The sequence below is a fragment of the Ailuropoda melanoleuca genome, chromosome 5 (assembly GCF_002007445.2).
Source record: "Ailuropoda melanoleuca isolate Jingjing chromosome 5, ASM200744v2, whole genome shotgun sequence".
In the NCBI taxonomy this organism is placed as follows: Eukaryota; Metazoa; Chordata; class Mammalia; order Carnivora; family Ursidae; genus Ailuropoda; species Ailuropoda melanoleuca.
The window spans coordinates 33,684,334-33,699,808 of NC_048222.1; the positions used below are offsets into that span (position 1 = coordinate 33,684,334).

At 56.0% G+C, this 15,475-nt stretch overlaps 1 protein-coding gene across 3 annotated transcripts in view; it reads left to right on the top strand.

Annotated features, from left to right (window-relative positions):
* Positions 1-14: 14 nt before the first annotated feature.
* Positions 15-15,475, top strand: part of GLP1R (glucagon like peptide 1 receptor) — a 33,933-nt gene continuing 18,472 nt past the window's right edge. For all 3 annotated transcript variants that reach the window (XR_004625476.1, XM_034660656.1, XM_034660655.1), the window contains exons 1-3: positions 15-140; positions 8,097-8,193; positions 8,982-9,089. Coding sequence is in view for 2 of the 3 variants with exons in the window: in XM_034660656.1 (XP_034516547.1) it covers positions 63-140; positions 8,097-8,193; positions 8,982-9,089 (283 nt within the window). In the remaining variant the exon portion in view is untranslated. The remainder of the gene's footprint in view (positions 141-8,096; positions 8,194-8,981; positions 9,090-15,475) is intronic.

The window sequence follows — 15,475 nt, forward strand, 5'->3', positions numbered from 1 at the left end:
GGATCAGTCGCCGCGCGCGGTTCCGCAGGTGGCAGCGATGGCCCGGTCCTGAGCGCCCCGCCATGGCCCGCGCCCCCAGCCCGCTCTGCCTGGCGCTGCTGCTGCTCGGGGCGGTGGGCAGGGCCGGCCCCCGCCCCCAGGTGAGACCCGCGGCCCCGGGGGAACGGGGAGGACGCAGGGGGCCCTGCGGGCGGCGGGCGCCGGGTCCCGGCAGGGGCGGCCCGGGACTTGAGCGAAACTCTGCGACCGCAGGAGGAGGGAACCGAAGCCCCGGGGGGAGTAGGGACTGGAGAGTTGGGCGCCCTGAGCCGGGGGCTTGGACGGCGGCCCGAGGTGGGGGCTTGGACGGCGGCCGGCGGTCCCAGCCCTTCGAGACGCTCCCTGCCGGCCGCCCCCGCCCAGGCCACCCGCTGCCTCGCGGCCGCCCGGCGCTGACTTCTGCGCCGCATCTCCCCAGACCACTTTCCCAACTCTGGCTCCTCGCAGACTCCTGCCCGCGGCCCTGGCACGGCCCAGGCTCACCCCCTCCCCTGACCTCACCTCTCCGACGATGGCCCTGAGCCCTCCCCGCGGTGCCCGTCCCAGCCCACCCTGCTCTGTCGTCAAAGACCCCGAGAAGGCTCCGGGAAGACGGAGAGGGCCAGGGTGTGGACACCCCGCTCCATTTCCGCCTTGTCAGTCCCCCAGCACGGCCTTTGACTTATAGCCCCAGGGACCCCGCGGTGGCAGCGTGTTGTCCTTCTTTCTGACCTCCCGGATGGAACTTGAGCGCCCCCCCTCCCCCAGCCCCTGCGGCAAAACATGTAGGAGGCTCCCTGCTCCTCTCGAAGCAGTGGTCCCCCTCACACGCTTGTCTGACCCCCCCCATTCTGACTAACCTGGTTGACAACATATACCAGAAAGCATACCGGGACACTCAGAGACACCTTGGTCCCCTGGATGTCACTGGCCAGTGGACCACAGATGGACCCCTGCAGCCCCTTTCTGCAGCCCTCACTGCCCTCCCTGCCTTTCCTGTCTCCAGGCTCCTAGGCTGGGGACTGTAGCCAGCCTGCTGGTGGAGTGGGGAGTTGTCTGAAGATGTGAGACGCTAGAGTGGAGAAGAGATGAGGCTTGGATGGCCTGTGTGGTGTCAAGGGAACTATCTCTTCCTCCTGCCTCCCGTTCCTACCCCTAGACCTAAAGAACGGACAGCTTTGGGGAGTGGACCTATACAGGCCTTGGAATTTGTCCCAGCACAGGCTGGGGGGGGTGGTGGTGCCTGAAGAGGGGCCATTGAGGCTGATTCCAGCCTGACTGAGAATCCAGCTGTGGACAATGTGCCAGCCCATTTTCAGCGCCCCCACCAAAGTCCCTTCCGGATTCATTCCCTCCCTCTCCCTGTCCCCAGCCCAACTACTGACCCTAGCCTCAGGAGACACTCCCGCTTCCCCAGCACCTTCCCCCAATCCCTCAGCCAGGCCTTGACTTCCCTGGTGTTCTTGGCATCTTTCAGGAGCCAGGACTGCAGACGCATTAGCATGACCATTAGCATGACCGCCTCTCTGGTTCACCTTTACTGCCTTGGGGCTGGGACTGGGTGGAGGTGGAAGGCCCTGCTGCCTCCTCCCATGCTGCTCTGGGCCGGCTTTGCAGACCTGGTTTGAATTAAGGGAAGAGGAAAAGTTTTGGAGGCTGCCTGTCTTCTCCCCAAAGTTCCTTTTGCCAGAGGAATCGGGCTCTCTGAACCTGCCCTTACTTCTGATCCCCTTACTCCTCAGCCCTGGGCCTGTGCAAAAGCCGACTATCCTGGAGCCTTAACAGGCCTGGGAGGGCAGAGCAGGGCAGGAGGAGCCAGGCTCTGAGTGAGGGGGTGGAGCTTTCAGGGGATGCTCTTGTTGGGGGGCTCTGAGCATCCCTGGCCACCACAGAGATCTGAGCAAAGGGGCTTTGAGGTTAGACTACTGTCCTTGTGACACAACCTCATGCCCGTGTAGAAGACGCTAAAAATGGGTGAATTTTGCATTCTGTTTTCTGCTCACGAGGTCAGCAAGACTAGATTTACTCCCTCCATGGCACCAATGGGGGACAAAAGCTCAGAAAAGGAGCATTCCTGTGCAAGATGACCGTGTCATTCAGGAACAGAGAGAAAGGGGTGAGGGGCTGGGCTGGTGCCTACTACCTGCTTCCCAGAAGGAAGAACACAGAGTGAGCTGTCCACTGTCAGGTCTGGCTAGGCTGGAAGCGGCAGGAGGATGGCCGAATTGACCTCTAAAGAAGGGGGCCTAGGCCACTCCTTCACTGTGGCTGAAAGGATCACCCCCCTCCCCTATTCCTTACCTCCCCAGGAACCCTGTGAGGAAGCTGGTCTCTGAGGAGACAGGCAAGCCTCTGACACCCAAAATTAGAACCAGCCAAACCTGGGTTCAAATCTCAGGTCTGCTCTTAGCTGGTGATCTTGGGTAGGACAACAACCTCCCCAAACCTCAGTGTCCTCGTCTGTACCCAGGAATCACAGGCTCTACCACGGAAAGTTGGGGCGAGGGTAGAGACACTGGAACTCTGAAATGGCAGCCGAAGGCACGTGGGGGAACGGACCCACTTGTCCTCCGGAATCTGAAAGCCTTCTTCAGGGCAGACTAGGGCTTGGAGAGGGGCTGTGGGAGGCTCTAGTGAAGGGCGGAGGGAGTCCGGGCACACGGCGGTCAGCGTGGACTTTGTTCTGAGCTGGGCTCCCTCCCGGACATGGATCCCAGGTAGGGGCCGGGACAGGAGCCACCAAGAAACCACATCCTGCCCTCCAATTCCTTTCTCTGAGGAAAAACAGGCCCTTCCTTAGCTGCAGCCTGGCTCTAAGCAGATTCCCCTGTGTGTGTGGGTGTGTGATAGAGAGACACAGAGATAGAGACAGGTAGAGAGACACAGAGAGAGACCAGGGGGAGGAGGGTGTGGGTTTTATGAGCCCCTGTTTCTCTGTGGGTTTGTATGTGACCCCATGTGTGGCGGTCTGCTGGTGTGCGAGTCACTGTGTATGAAACATCTCAGCATGTAATTGTGTGTCCGACGGTGTCTATGTGTTTGCAACCCCATGTGTGATACCGTGTCTATGGGAAGGTCTCTGTGTGTGTGTGTGTGAGAGAGAGAGAGATTTTTGTGTAAATGGGTGTCTGCCAGTATGTGCCAGCATGTGGGTGAGAGATAGCGTGCTTATGACAGAATGTGTGTTTCTGTGCGTACATGTGTGTGACAGTGTGAGTTGAGTTTATGTCCGTCAAGGGGTGTATGTGTGCGCGTGCGTGTTGGGGGCAATGTCTCAGCTTGTGAGTGTGTACCTGACTGTGGGGGGGGAGACTGTCATGTCTCAGTATGTAGGCACGTGCTCAATGGCGTGTGTGATAATGTGTGTGACAGTATATCCGTGTGAGGGTTCCTGAGCATTTGACACTGTGTCAGTTTTCCTTTCCCTGCCCTCCACTCACATATCTGGAGCCCTTAAGAAAAAAAATAATGAGGTCAAAGAGCCAAGGTTCTGGCAGCCCCACCCTTCCTGGGCACAGGGGCCAGGGCGCTGGCTTGGGCTCTGGGAGGGGGCGGAGAGGAGGGAGGCTGGGGAAGATAGGGGCTCTGGGAGGTCCCAGAGTTGTCTCTGGAGCTCTCTTTCTCCTTTAGGGTCCTCTCCCATTTTTCCCACCTCAGTGGCCCAGAGAGGACAAGGTCTTGTTCCTCCTTCCCTCAATCAAAAAGGTTTCCAGAAAAGGAAAGAACTTATTTGCACTGAGAAATAAAGCTGGAAGAGGAATTTTTTAGGCTGGCAGCCAGTCTTTGGAGACGGAGGGCCTTCCTGGGATATTGGAAAGCCTGTCACTTCAACAGCAACTTCTGCATGTGTGTCCTTCCCTGTCCACTCTTCCTTCTAATGCTGCCTGCCGGTACAGGGCTGGATAACTCATAGATGTTCACCCACTTTATGTTTCTGGATCTGTACAGGAGCTCTTTGGGAAGAGTAATATGCCCATTTTACAGATGAGGAAACTGAGGCCCCAAAGGGTTATAGCACATCCTATCGATCCCACATTAACAGCCAGAACTGGGATTTTAGAGCCAGGACTTGTGGCTCTCTGTCCAGTGCTCTCTCCAGCACACCACTCCCCCTGGCATCCTTTTTCTCACCTCCTACTTCCTCCTGAAACTCCTGAATCTGAGAGATGCCTCTCCTCATTATAACCTCCACCCCAGCATTGTCTCCATTTTATCCCCTCATCCCCTTCAGAGAGATCTCACAAAGTCCCGATTCTAAAACCTTCCAACCTGCCCTCACACAGCCCCATAGCCCCCACCGCTGCCTTCTTCTCTGGGCTAACACCGTTGTCTCCACCACTGCGTCCTTCCCATCACCAGCACCCGCAGCTCCACCCCATCAGTCTCAGAGCGGGGGTTCATGCCATAGGAGGATGAAATGGGGCTGGGGGCTGGGGGACAGGGCCTGCCCCTCCTCATGGTTCCCTACCCACAGGAATGGGGTCCTGAGCATCGCCACGCGGATTTGCTGATGGAAGCTGCCACACACTAAGCAGAATGATTGGTCCTTGGCATGAGAATATGTTCGCTTCCTCCTGGGAGTTTGTTGGTCCTGGAAGTGAGGGAGGGTAGTGCCCACCCTCCCCAGGAGGCTGGGCTGCCCTGTCCACTCTGTCCTCTCCCTTCTCCTGTAAACAGCAGAAGTCCTAAGAAGGGCTGCATTTGGCTGCACATTTTCCATGTGCCAGGGGCCCTTCTAAGCATTAGCTCACTTAAATCTCATGACAGTCCTGGGGGAGGGGACAGGTAGGGACTATTATCATTCCCATTATGCACATGTGTAAGCCGAAGCTAGAAGTTAAAACTCTTACGCAAGGTAACAAACTTAATTTGTGGGGGAGTCAGGGTCGGGCCCAGATCTGAGCCAAAAGCCAGGGCTGTCCACCCTGCAAGGTGTTACTGTGTTCACCTGAGCACTTGGGCCCTGCTTACTGGTGGTCTCCAGCCTTGGCCCAGACCAGAGACTCAGATCTGTCCCAGTCCTGGCCACTGCTCTCTCCCTGGCCCAGAAATTCCTCCAGAACACCAGTCCAAAGCCTTTTCCTGCTGGCAGGGGCATCAGTGTTCCCACCTCTGCATCTTGGTCCCTGCTGGGACATTTTGCTGAAATTTCCACCCTCTACTCTTGCCAGCCCAGCCTCTCCCCCAGCTCACAGTCCCCAGAGTCCCTTAGAGTCTACACTGAGCCTGGCCCCAACCACCCCTCTGAACCCCAGCCACCCCAATGCTTTCATTCCTGCTTTCTCTGTTATGTCCGGCTAAGCCTTTGACCCCACCCACCCCCAAGTAGCCTGGGGACACTTTCAGGCCAGGGCTCTGTCTTTTCTCTATGTGTTCCACACCTCCCTCATCCTCACCACCTCCCAGAGCCTGGCACAATGTGGTTTCCATAAACACCAGATGGGGGAGAGGCCAGAGGTCCTGGTAGTTTGTGTTATATGTGGGCTGTGGGGGAAATGATGCAGTGAGGAGTTTGTGGATACCCTGAGCTGGTGTAGGAAGAAGACAGAGGACCCAGATTGTCAGGAAGCTGTCAATCTCAGGAGAGAATCATTCTCTGCCCCCAGGGAGCCCCAGCCTGAGGGGGAGACACAGCCCTGTCCTCAGGGAGCCTCAGTCTGAGGGGAGACACAACCCTTTCCTCAGGGAGCCTCAGTCTGAGGGGAGACACAGCCCTGTCCTCAGGGAGCCCCAGTCTGAGGGGAGACACAACCCTTTCCTCAGGGAGCCCCAGTCTGAGGGGAGACACAACCCTGTCCTCAAGGAGCCCAAGTCTGAGGGGAGACACAACCCTGTCCTCAGGGAGCCCCAGTCTGAGGGGAGACACAGCCCTGCCCTCAGGGGGCCCCAATCTGAGGGGAGACACAGCCCTGCCCTCAGGGAGCCCCAGTCTGAGGGAGGAGACACAGTCCTGCCCTCAGGGAGCCTCAGTCTGAAGGGAAGACGCAGCCTTGAGCTCAGGGAGCCCCAGTCTGAGGGAGAGAGAGAGAGCCCTGCCTCAGGGAGCCCTAGTCTGAGGGGGAAACACAGCCCAGCTCAGGGAGCCCCGGTTTGAGGGGAGGGACAGCCCTGCCTCAGGGAGGCCAAGTCTGAGGGGGAAACACAGCCCTGCCCTCAGGGAGCACTAGTCTAAAGGTAGTTTTATATCAGAAGCTCTGCTCAGAGCAGGTGACAGGGCTGCCTCTGTCTTGAACCTCCGTGGAGTGTTTGTGGCCAAGTTGGCCATAATGGTGCTGTCCTTAGCCTTAACCTCATTCCTATCCACACCCTGAGACTTCCGGTTTCCACTGGCTTCCTTTTCCCCACTCCCTACCCCAGACACACCTGCCCTATTTCCCAGCTGCGACCGTGACCTGGCTTCCTTCCTGCTTTCCTTCTAGAAAGAAAGATCGAGATCAAGGAGAATTTCTTCCCAGACTTTCTGCCCTTTTACCACCAGCTGTTGCACTGGGGGGCGGGGTAGAAGGAAAAGGGGTGGGGAGCGGGGTTGATCCACCAGGACTGGCTCTGGTGAAAATTCAGCTGACCCTTACGTTGTAGCTAAAATCAAGACACTGCCTTCACTACTGTTGCCTTGTATTCCTTGTTCTTTTATTTGTTTGTTTTTTAAAACAAATCACTTGACCTTTGCCCTCAGAAGAGCTCCTTCAGGGGGCACCCCTGCTGAGGCTATCTCCAAGAATGTGGCTGGGGCTCTAGCAAGCTTGGTCCCCTTCCAGACGCTTCCTGTGTGGGCAGGGCTGAGCACAGGACAGCCTGTGTCTTTATGGGAGGTGCCCTATAAACCTTGACTGAGCTTAAACCGGGGCAGCATTACCCCCAACCAGATCCAGCATGTGCTTAGGGCACCACCACCAAGTCAAGGGTGCAAACTTCTGAAAAGAAGCTATTTTGATTTCGGCACACGTGTATATTTTTGTGATTTCAAAAAGTGAAATTTTGTTTTAAATTATGTATAAGCCCTAAATTTTATACAAGGGGCTTCCTGGTCATTTCAACAGCTGCAGCCTCCAAATGAGGAGTATTTATAATCTTAAGCCTGTTCAGGAAAAAATACAAAGAAAAAAGAAACACCGTCCCAAAACATGTCGAAAAGAGGTGAACAAAAATGTTCAGAAGGGACATTTCTCACGTGGCTGGGTCTGCTTGGGTCTCTGTGCTAAAAAGCCTGCTGTGTTTACCTTATCTAAAAATTGAGGCTCATATCCCCTTACTCACAGATAGGGGGACCCATCCCATTGCAAGCCTCATCTCCCTATTCTGGGACTTTTCTGACCCCAAGTCCTCAGGGCTTCTTCAGTTGGTGGAAGCTGGGCTGAGTATTTGATCTCTGGTGTTACATTAAAAAGGGACAATGGGAGAGGGGGTCCTGTTGGCCTCGCAGATAACCATTACACGGTTCAGGAGAGATGCTGGTGCTGTGGCATTACCAGGCTTCATAGCACTGACTGCCACCACACCACATGCCCTCCAGCAGTTCACCACAGTCATTGATCTGGGAGATCTGAGTCCTAGCCTTAGCTCTGCTCCTTCGGGTGCTGTGTGACTTCGACTGAGTCCCTCTCCCACTCTGGGCCTGCGTGTCCCCTTCTAGAATGGCTGAAAGTGCAGGAACCTTGCAGGCAGGCTGACTGGGCACTGACTGGGAAAGGAGTCCGTGGCCATTCATGAACTCTTGGGCCCTCAGGAACTCTGCCTTCTGGGTGAGGTCAGAGGAGACCATGAATGGACACCCTCCCCTCCCCCGTTCCCCACTCACTCCCCAAAACATCATTTAAGTAGACATTTGCTGGCCACTTACTACACAGCAAGCTCTGCACCTGTCTACCGGGAGCGATAAAGGTGTAAAAACATCCACCCGGAGCCCCCCTGTGGTAGTGACTTGCTCTGTCGCCCTCTCAGACAGAGCCCATGCCTGGGGGAGTTTGGGGCTCTAACGTCCTCTGGAGATGAAGAAAGAAACCAAGTGTGTGGGGGCAGGGGGTGAAAGAGAGTTTGGCTGGACCCAAGGGGCCTCCGTTTCTCCCCTCCCCCCACAGGGTGCCACCGTGTCCCTCTCCGAGACAGTGCAGAAATGGCGAGAATACCGACACCAGTGCCAGCGCTTCCTGACTGAGGCCCCACCCCCGGCCACGGGTGAGTCCAGGTGGGGCCCTCCCCCAGCTGTTTCCTAGGAGACTTTGAAGCCCCCTCCCCGCCCCGGCCAACCCCCAAGCCATGGCTGGGCATCCTTTGGCTCTCTAGGATGCCACATCTGCCCGTGCCTTGGGGTGCTGTCTTATTCTCCCTTACCTCCAGCTTGAGCTTCTCAGGAGCGGGGGACCTGGTCTTTCCATTCTTTGCCTTCCTTCCCACTTCCTGGCCTGTGCAGGGACTGGCGGCCCAACCAATATATTTATAGGAATAATTGTTTCAGAGGAGTTTATGGGGTGATCTAAAGAGCAGGGGATTGGAGCCAGATAGGCCTAGGTTCAAATCCTGACCCTGCGATCACGGCGCCCTGACCGCCGCGAGGTTATTCCAGCCTCATGAGCTTCCATTTCCTGCTCCTCTGTGACGGGTGCTTTCAGAATAGGCCTGTAGGGCTTGTTTACTGAGCACTTACATACCATGTGCGGGTATCCCCGTAACATACACTGTTTGTCCGCAAAAGGCCCTGTGGGCTCAGGATCAACCCCATTTAACAGATGAGAAAATAGACATTAAGTAACTTGCTCCAAGTTCCATTGCTGCTAGGGGCCTGAGTCCCCTTTCACGGTACCCACCAGGTGGGAAGAGAGCTTGGCATAGGGTAAGTGCTCAGCAGAGCTTAGCAGGGCACAGGTTTCCATCCCTCCAGCCTCCATGGCGGAAGTGGAGGGGAAGTGCCACTACCAGGCCGGGTGGCCAGACGGGGACTCAGAGACTCTTCCTCCTGCCCCCAGCCCTGTTTTGCAATCGGACCTTCGATGAGTATGCCTGCTGGCCAGATGGACTACCGGGCTCCTTTGTGAATGTCAGCTGCCCCTGGTACCTGCCCTGGGCCAGCAGTGGTGAGTCCTCTCTCCTTCCCCCTGTGTCCAGGAAGTTGGGGGTGGGATGGAGTTGGAGCGCTGCTGCATTTCGCCCAGACTCAGCCCTCCCTGCCCCAGACGGTCTTTAGGCCTCCTAATGGGTGTCTGTCTGCCTGTCTTTCCCCCAGAGGGGGCAGTAGGGAGCACCAGGTATAACCCAGGCTAGGGCCTGTGGCTGGCATGAGAGGGGAGGGGTAGAGTGCGGTTTGACTTAAGAGAGACATGTGAACCCCCTCCATCCAGTAGTCAGGAAAGGAGTCAGGTGGGAACAGATCCTAGGGTTGGGGGGTTACCCAGAGGCATCACTGCTCTGGGTGTGTGTGTGTGGGGGGGTGTTTGCAGGTGCCCCTACCTCGTAGTTGTGCCCAGCCACCTCCTGCCTCCTCAGAGGTTCACTGGTCAGATGAATACAGACAGGCTGAGAGATCTGGGCATTGGTGGGGTTGTCCCTCCCCAGCGGGCTTCCTTCCCTAGCTCACTCCTGCCCGCAAGGGACACCCTGCACTGGGAAAGGTATGTCATTGAAATGCAGGGACCTATAGAGGCTGTAGGGGGGGCTCTGACTGGACAGTAGCCAGTGCACCCCACTGCTACCCGTCTGTCCCAGGCACCAGACAGTTTAACAGGAGACAAGCACCCTTGCCTCAAGGAGGCTATAGTCTCAGTAAAAGAGAAAAGACACTCTCATAATAATAATGATAGCTAACACTTACTGCCTACCTACTATGTGCCCAGTTTTGCCCTGAAAGCAGGGTACTCATTTACTCTTTACAACCACCCCATGGTTATGCTTGTTGTACAGATGAGGAAATCGAGGCCCTAGAACGTGCAAACCTCTTGCTTCAGATGATGAGGTAAATGGTAGACCCAGCAGTTGAGCCCAGACTGTGCTCTTAGCCACTGTGCTTGAAGGCGCCTTCAAGCAGAAGCCAGCCCAGACGCGAGTGTGAGAATGAGGTCATGCTGTGGGAAACCAGCAGTCTTCCTGGAAGAGGTGGTCCCTCAGCGGAACATCAGGGCCCCTGGCAAGGCCTGGCATGGACTTCCCCTCTGAATGAAGGACTGAGGTCAGATGAAGCCCAGGCAGAGGTGCGAAGGAGGCTCTTTCCTTCTCAGTCTTCCCAGTACACCCACCTCTCCCCAAGGTGCGCAGGGAGAGCGGCACACACCGGGTAGGATGCAGAGTGGACCAGCGGCCCCTCCCACAGCACTTCCGGGGCCTGTTGTAAGCACTTGACATCCCTACACTCATTTACTCCTCACAATAACCCCACAAGCAAGTACTCTGTGCTCTCATTTTTCAGAGGGAAACTGAGGCATGGAGCTGCCAAGTGCCTTTTCCCAGCTCACACGCTAGGCAGTGGCAGACCCAGGAACCCGTTCCGGAGTCTGGTTTGGAGTGTGTGGAGTTGCTACACGAGGTTCCCTTGAGTGCGCATGCACGCACGTGTGTGTGCATATGCGTATGTTCCTGTGTGCGTGGCTCTGGGCATGAAGACCGGTGAGATGCCTGGGCCTCTGCTGGCTGGGCATACTCCAAGGGAGGGCAGTGAGCTGCCTGCCCTCTCCCTACAAATGAAAAAGTTGAGTGCTACAATCGAAGGGAATGCTTGCCTGTGCTCTGCGTGGCTATGCGAGCCTCAGCAGATGCCCGGACCTCTTTGTGCCTCAGCTCACTCACCTGGGAGATGGGATGCAGCCAGGTGATAAGGGTTTTAGGAGGATTGCAGGTTCTTGAAAAATGCTTGCTGTTAATTTTTTCCACCCACCCTACTTATCTGCCCCACCTCCCCAAATCCACAGGCTTTCTCTGCCTCCCAGAGGTTTGGGACTGGCTGCTCGGCCAGCCTGGGCTGGGCCTCTAGACCCCAGGGAGCCAGGCCCCGGACAGGGCCCATCACTCAGCACTAAGCTGACCCTAGCTCTGCCTGCCCCTTGCAGCTCCATCCATCACCTTTAATTTTATTTGAGCAGGAAACAGGTCCTGGTGGTGCCCGTTTATGAGTGAACACAGTTTTATTGCTTTCTCCATGAAGATATTGGCTGCTGCACAGGCCCCCTGCCAGCCTCCACCCCCTCCCCTGACTCACCAAGCTAGCTCACTCCCTTTTCTGACACTCAGATCACCGACTCTGCCTTTCTCTCTGCTCTCCCTGAGTTAGGGACCTGCAGAGCCCCCCCATGGGCTCCCACAACGCACTTGCTCTCTCTGGCTTGTCCTACTGGTCCCCTTGGCACCAGGGGCTTCCCTAACACCCACTGGGGCATGTGGAAGCAGGAAGGGGGCAGTACTGAAACTTTCTTGGGCTGACCAAGGGAATGGCCTATGGAGAAACTTCACAGAGTGAGTTAGGGGTGGAGAGAAGGACCAGGGTATCGTAGGCAGTGTCCTGGCAGAAAACACACTCAGCTGGGAATCTGAAGAGAACTTAACAGAGGGGCCACTTACCGAGGTGGTGCAGGGTTAAGGGGCCACTAAGGTGTGTAAAGCACCAAGGACTGTAAGAGGGGGAAGCGTTAGCATTCCTAGACCTGAGTGGAGCAGGCATGGGGCTATGTGGCCCCCATGACAGCTGGAGGTCATGGTGATGGAGAGGCTACCCAGCAGGGCTGTGGCCACAGAGGGGCCCTCCTGCCTTTTACTTGTGCCTCCCATGGGTCAAACCCATAGAGGGCAGGGAGCCCAAAGATGCTGTCCATAGAGGTCAGTCTTCTGGGGTGCAGGGCAGGGCAGAGGAATGCATGACCAGAGAAAGAAAGAAATTTAAAACAATGACCAGAAACTTGGGTTAGGTCTGTATCAGGAGATAGGGGTGCCAGTGAGACCTCAGGAGTGTGTGAGTGTGTGTACTGGGGAGAAGAGGTGACCCCTCACCATGGGGCTGAAGAGGTCAGCTCAGTGGCCCAGGAAGTGGTGCTGAGGGAGGTCAGAGCCCCCACTTTTGTCTGGGGTGTGGCATTAGGAAGGCTTCCAGAGAGAGGGGACATCAGCGCCAGGCCTGAAAGAACAGGGAGATGGAGAAGGGGGAAGGAGGGTCCTCCAGGAGGGGAGGTCAGCCAGGCATCACCTTGGAGATGGGGCCAAGCCGGGGCCTCAGAGCCACACAACATCCCATGGACAGAATGCTAGCCAAACCCTTGACTTTTGAGCCCTCTAATTCAGAATTTGGGACCCCAGAAGGCAGAAGCAGATGTGTCAAGGAAGGAACGTGTTCAAAGGAGATGCCTGGTGTTAATAAGACTTTGTGAACCAGAAGGCTTGAGTGGCTGCTGAGAGCCCATTGCCGCCTGAGGGCCATCCAGCAGCCTCGTTTACCCACAAACAGCTGATCTGCTCGTTACAAATCATTCCAGTTTCATTAGTTGCACCCCCTCCTGATCTGTACCTGTTTGTTAGTTTAGTTCTCATTATAGGAAAGTCGTAAAATGCTTTTAAAATGGCCTATAACTCACAATTCTCAGAAACTCTGACAGGTGCCTCCCTGAGTCTTGTCAAGCCCAGGAGATTTCTCAGCAGGCCGGTGTTGCCTCAGGGAGACCGGGCCCGGAGCTTGGCCCTGGAGGAGTTGTGGCCGAGGTGATGTCCTGCTCCAGCCCCAGCCCCACTGAGGGAGGGCCTTCTGGAGAAACTGGGGTGGGGGCAGCAGCAGGGCTTTCAGTGAGGCCATGTCTTGAAGGCTTCTTATGCACCAGGCACTTCCCATGCTTCCTCTCCTAATCCTCACACCGCAGACCTGGGACGCCATTACAGTTCCCATTTTACAGATGAGAAAACTGAGACCCAGAGAGGTCTGCCTGAGGTCCCACAGCTGGCTGAGAGTAGAGCTAGGATTTGACCTCATGTCTGTGTAGTTCAGAACCTGAGCCTTTCTCCTGGGCCATGACTGACGCACTACCCTTGCCTCCCACCCCAAGGTGATGCCTTCAGTTCCAGCCCTGCGTTTGACCCTCATTCCGCCATGTTGGGGAGGGCCTGGGACTCCCCTCCCCGAATCTGCGGTCTGTCAGCTGGGGCCCAGTAGTCCTTGATGGCCACAGCTGTTGCCAGGGTGCAGGAGCTAATGGATTCATGAGTAGCTCTCCACAGCCCTGAGAGCCTGCATCCACGTGGAAGGGCGGCTGTTAGCTTGATTACAGACGCCGCTGCAGTTTCCGGGAGGGGAAGTGTTTAATTGGGAGTTTTATTTCCAGCACCAGGGTCTGACTTAATGAAATATCCCTGGGCCTCCTGGCATGTGGCCGGCTGCCTCCTGGTGTTGACAAGACCAGAGCCAAGCCCCTGGCTGTGATTTACTGGCGGCTCCTGGGCCAGATAAAGCTGAGCTGATAAGCAGGGCTGGGCCCGGACCCACCTCACCTCCAGCCAAGATGGGCATCTGGGGACCATAGGCCTGGCCAAGAATGAGCCCTGGCTTTTAATACTGGCCGCTAATGAAGGATAATTGACAGACACACTTTCATGGGCTCCCCGAGCTTCTCAGGGACGCAATGATCCCTTGACAAGGTACCAGTAACACATCTGGGCATGTACCCCCTCCCCCATCTTCCCAGCTGGCCCTGGACAGAGGGCCCAGGCGTGGGGGAGCCTGCCAGGGATCCACACGGGCCAGAGGATCTGCTGGGAGGACGCTGGGAACGTTAACAAACCCACGCCCAGAGGACGGGCGGAGGAGAAACGGCACATGGCCACTGTTGACTCTTAGCAGTGAATTTGGCCCCTAACTTTTGACCTCTGAAGGCCAAGAGCTGGGGGTCTGAATCCTGACTCTGCTACTTCCTGGCTGGATGATCTTGGGCAAGTCACCTGGCCATTCAGAGGCTCAGTTTCTTCATCCATAAGGTGGGATTAACCGTGCCTACCTTGTAACGTGGTTGTGATGTCAGGCATGCAGCAGGCGTTCAGAAACCGATACCGCCAGTATGCAGCTTGCAGAGAGGATGTATAAGGTGCATATGGGGAGGGAACAGCAGTTGTGGGTGCACCTGTGTTAGCTGTGGTATTATTAGGGTATTATCGGGGTCATGGGGAAATAGGCAGTTTGGTGGTTTGTACCCTATTGCCATGTCCTCTCCCTTCCCCTGGTCCCTCTGCCTCCTCCTCTCTCCTCCCTTGCTGTCATCAGGATGGGCTGCCAGGGAGGGCTCTGACATCAGTCTCACTCCCTATGGGGTCAGCCCAGATCCCCACCACTGCTCTGAGGTTAGCTGCCACTGAAGACTGCCTTGGCCTCATTTCAGAAGCCTCAGCCCCTGGTGAAGAATTCCAGGCATCCAGGCAGCAGATGAGAGAGGCATTGGGGGCCTGAGGGGAACCCTTCCAGTTGCTAAAAGCAGACCACATGCCTCCCCTTCTCTGCCTTTGTCTTGGCCTGATTTTGTCCATAAACGCATTTGAGGGGTATTGGGACTCGGCTCTTCTCACTGTCGGAAGCCCCACCATTAGATTTTCAGGTTTTTGTTTCTCTTCCAGGTAAAGCCTCTTAGAATACAGGTTCTTCTAGAAGCACTGATGCTGCAAGGCGATTTACCCTACCTTATTACCAGATACTTTTGTCTCCTGAAGAGGGCCTTGGTTCAGGGCTTGTTTACAAGAGTGGGAGAAAGGAGAAGAGTGAACAGGGAGGCTGCCCTGGGTGCCTGGAAGTTGGTGATGAGGAAGAACAAGGGTCTGACCGACAGACCCTGCAGATGTCTGACATATACCGACAGTGGGCAGACTGGTGGTTTGTGAGCCGTAAGACAGACCCCCGGTCTAAACGGCTGCGACCCTGCTGGACCCTTTCGGGGCAGGTCCTGGGGATTACGGTGCTCCCATCATGCTCCCATCATGCACACACGCTAATGAGTCTCTTCCCACACACTGTTCCTACTGCTCCCTCCCTCCCACTGCACCTTCATCCCATAGCTGGTCCTTAAAATCTTTTAGTCCTTTAGAATTTTTAAATCTTTTAAATTTCATCCTGGCTCCAATTTCCCTCCTTGATCTCCCTGTGCTAACCCTAACCCTGTTTTTGACCCCAGTCCTGGGGTCAGTCTTACATTCCCCTCCAGAGAGGTAATGAAGCACTTTCTCCCAAGCCCAAGTAAGCCCCTCATTCCCTCTCATGGCCTTACAGTGAACCGGGGGCCCCAAGCCACCCACCTCCCTGCGTAGGGGGATAGTGGGGCATGGCAGGCTTGATGGGAGCGGGCACAGAGGACGTCCTACCCCCAGCTCTGTGGGGCCTGTGCTTGATCTGTCTTAGTTTGCATTTATGCTGTTACTTTCTGAGGACTGTTTTTTCTGTGAGAGTCTTCATTCCCTGAAGCCAGGAATTGTGCTTCCTCCTTCAGACTGGGAGCTGAGGACAGGGGCTGGATCTCTC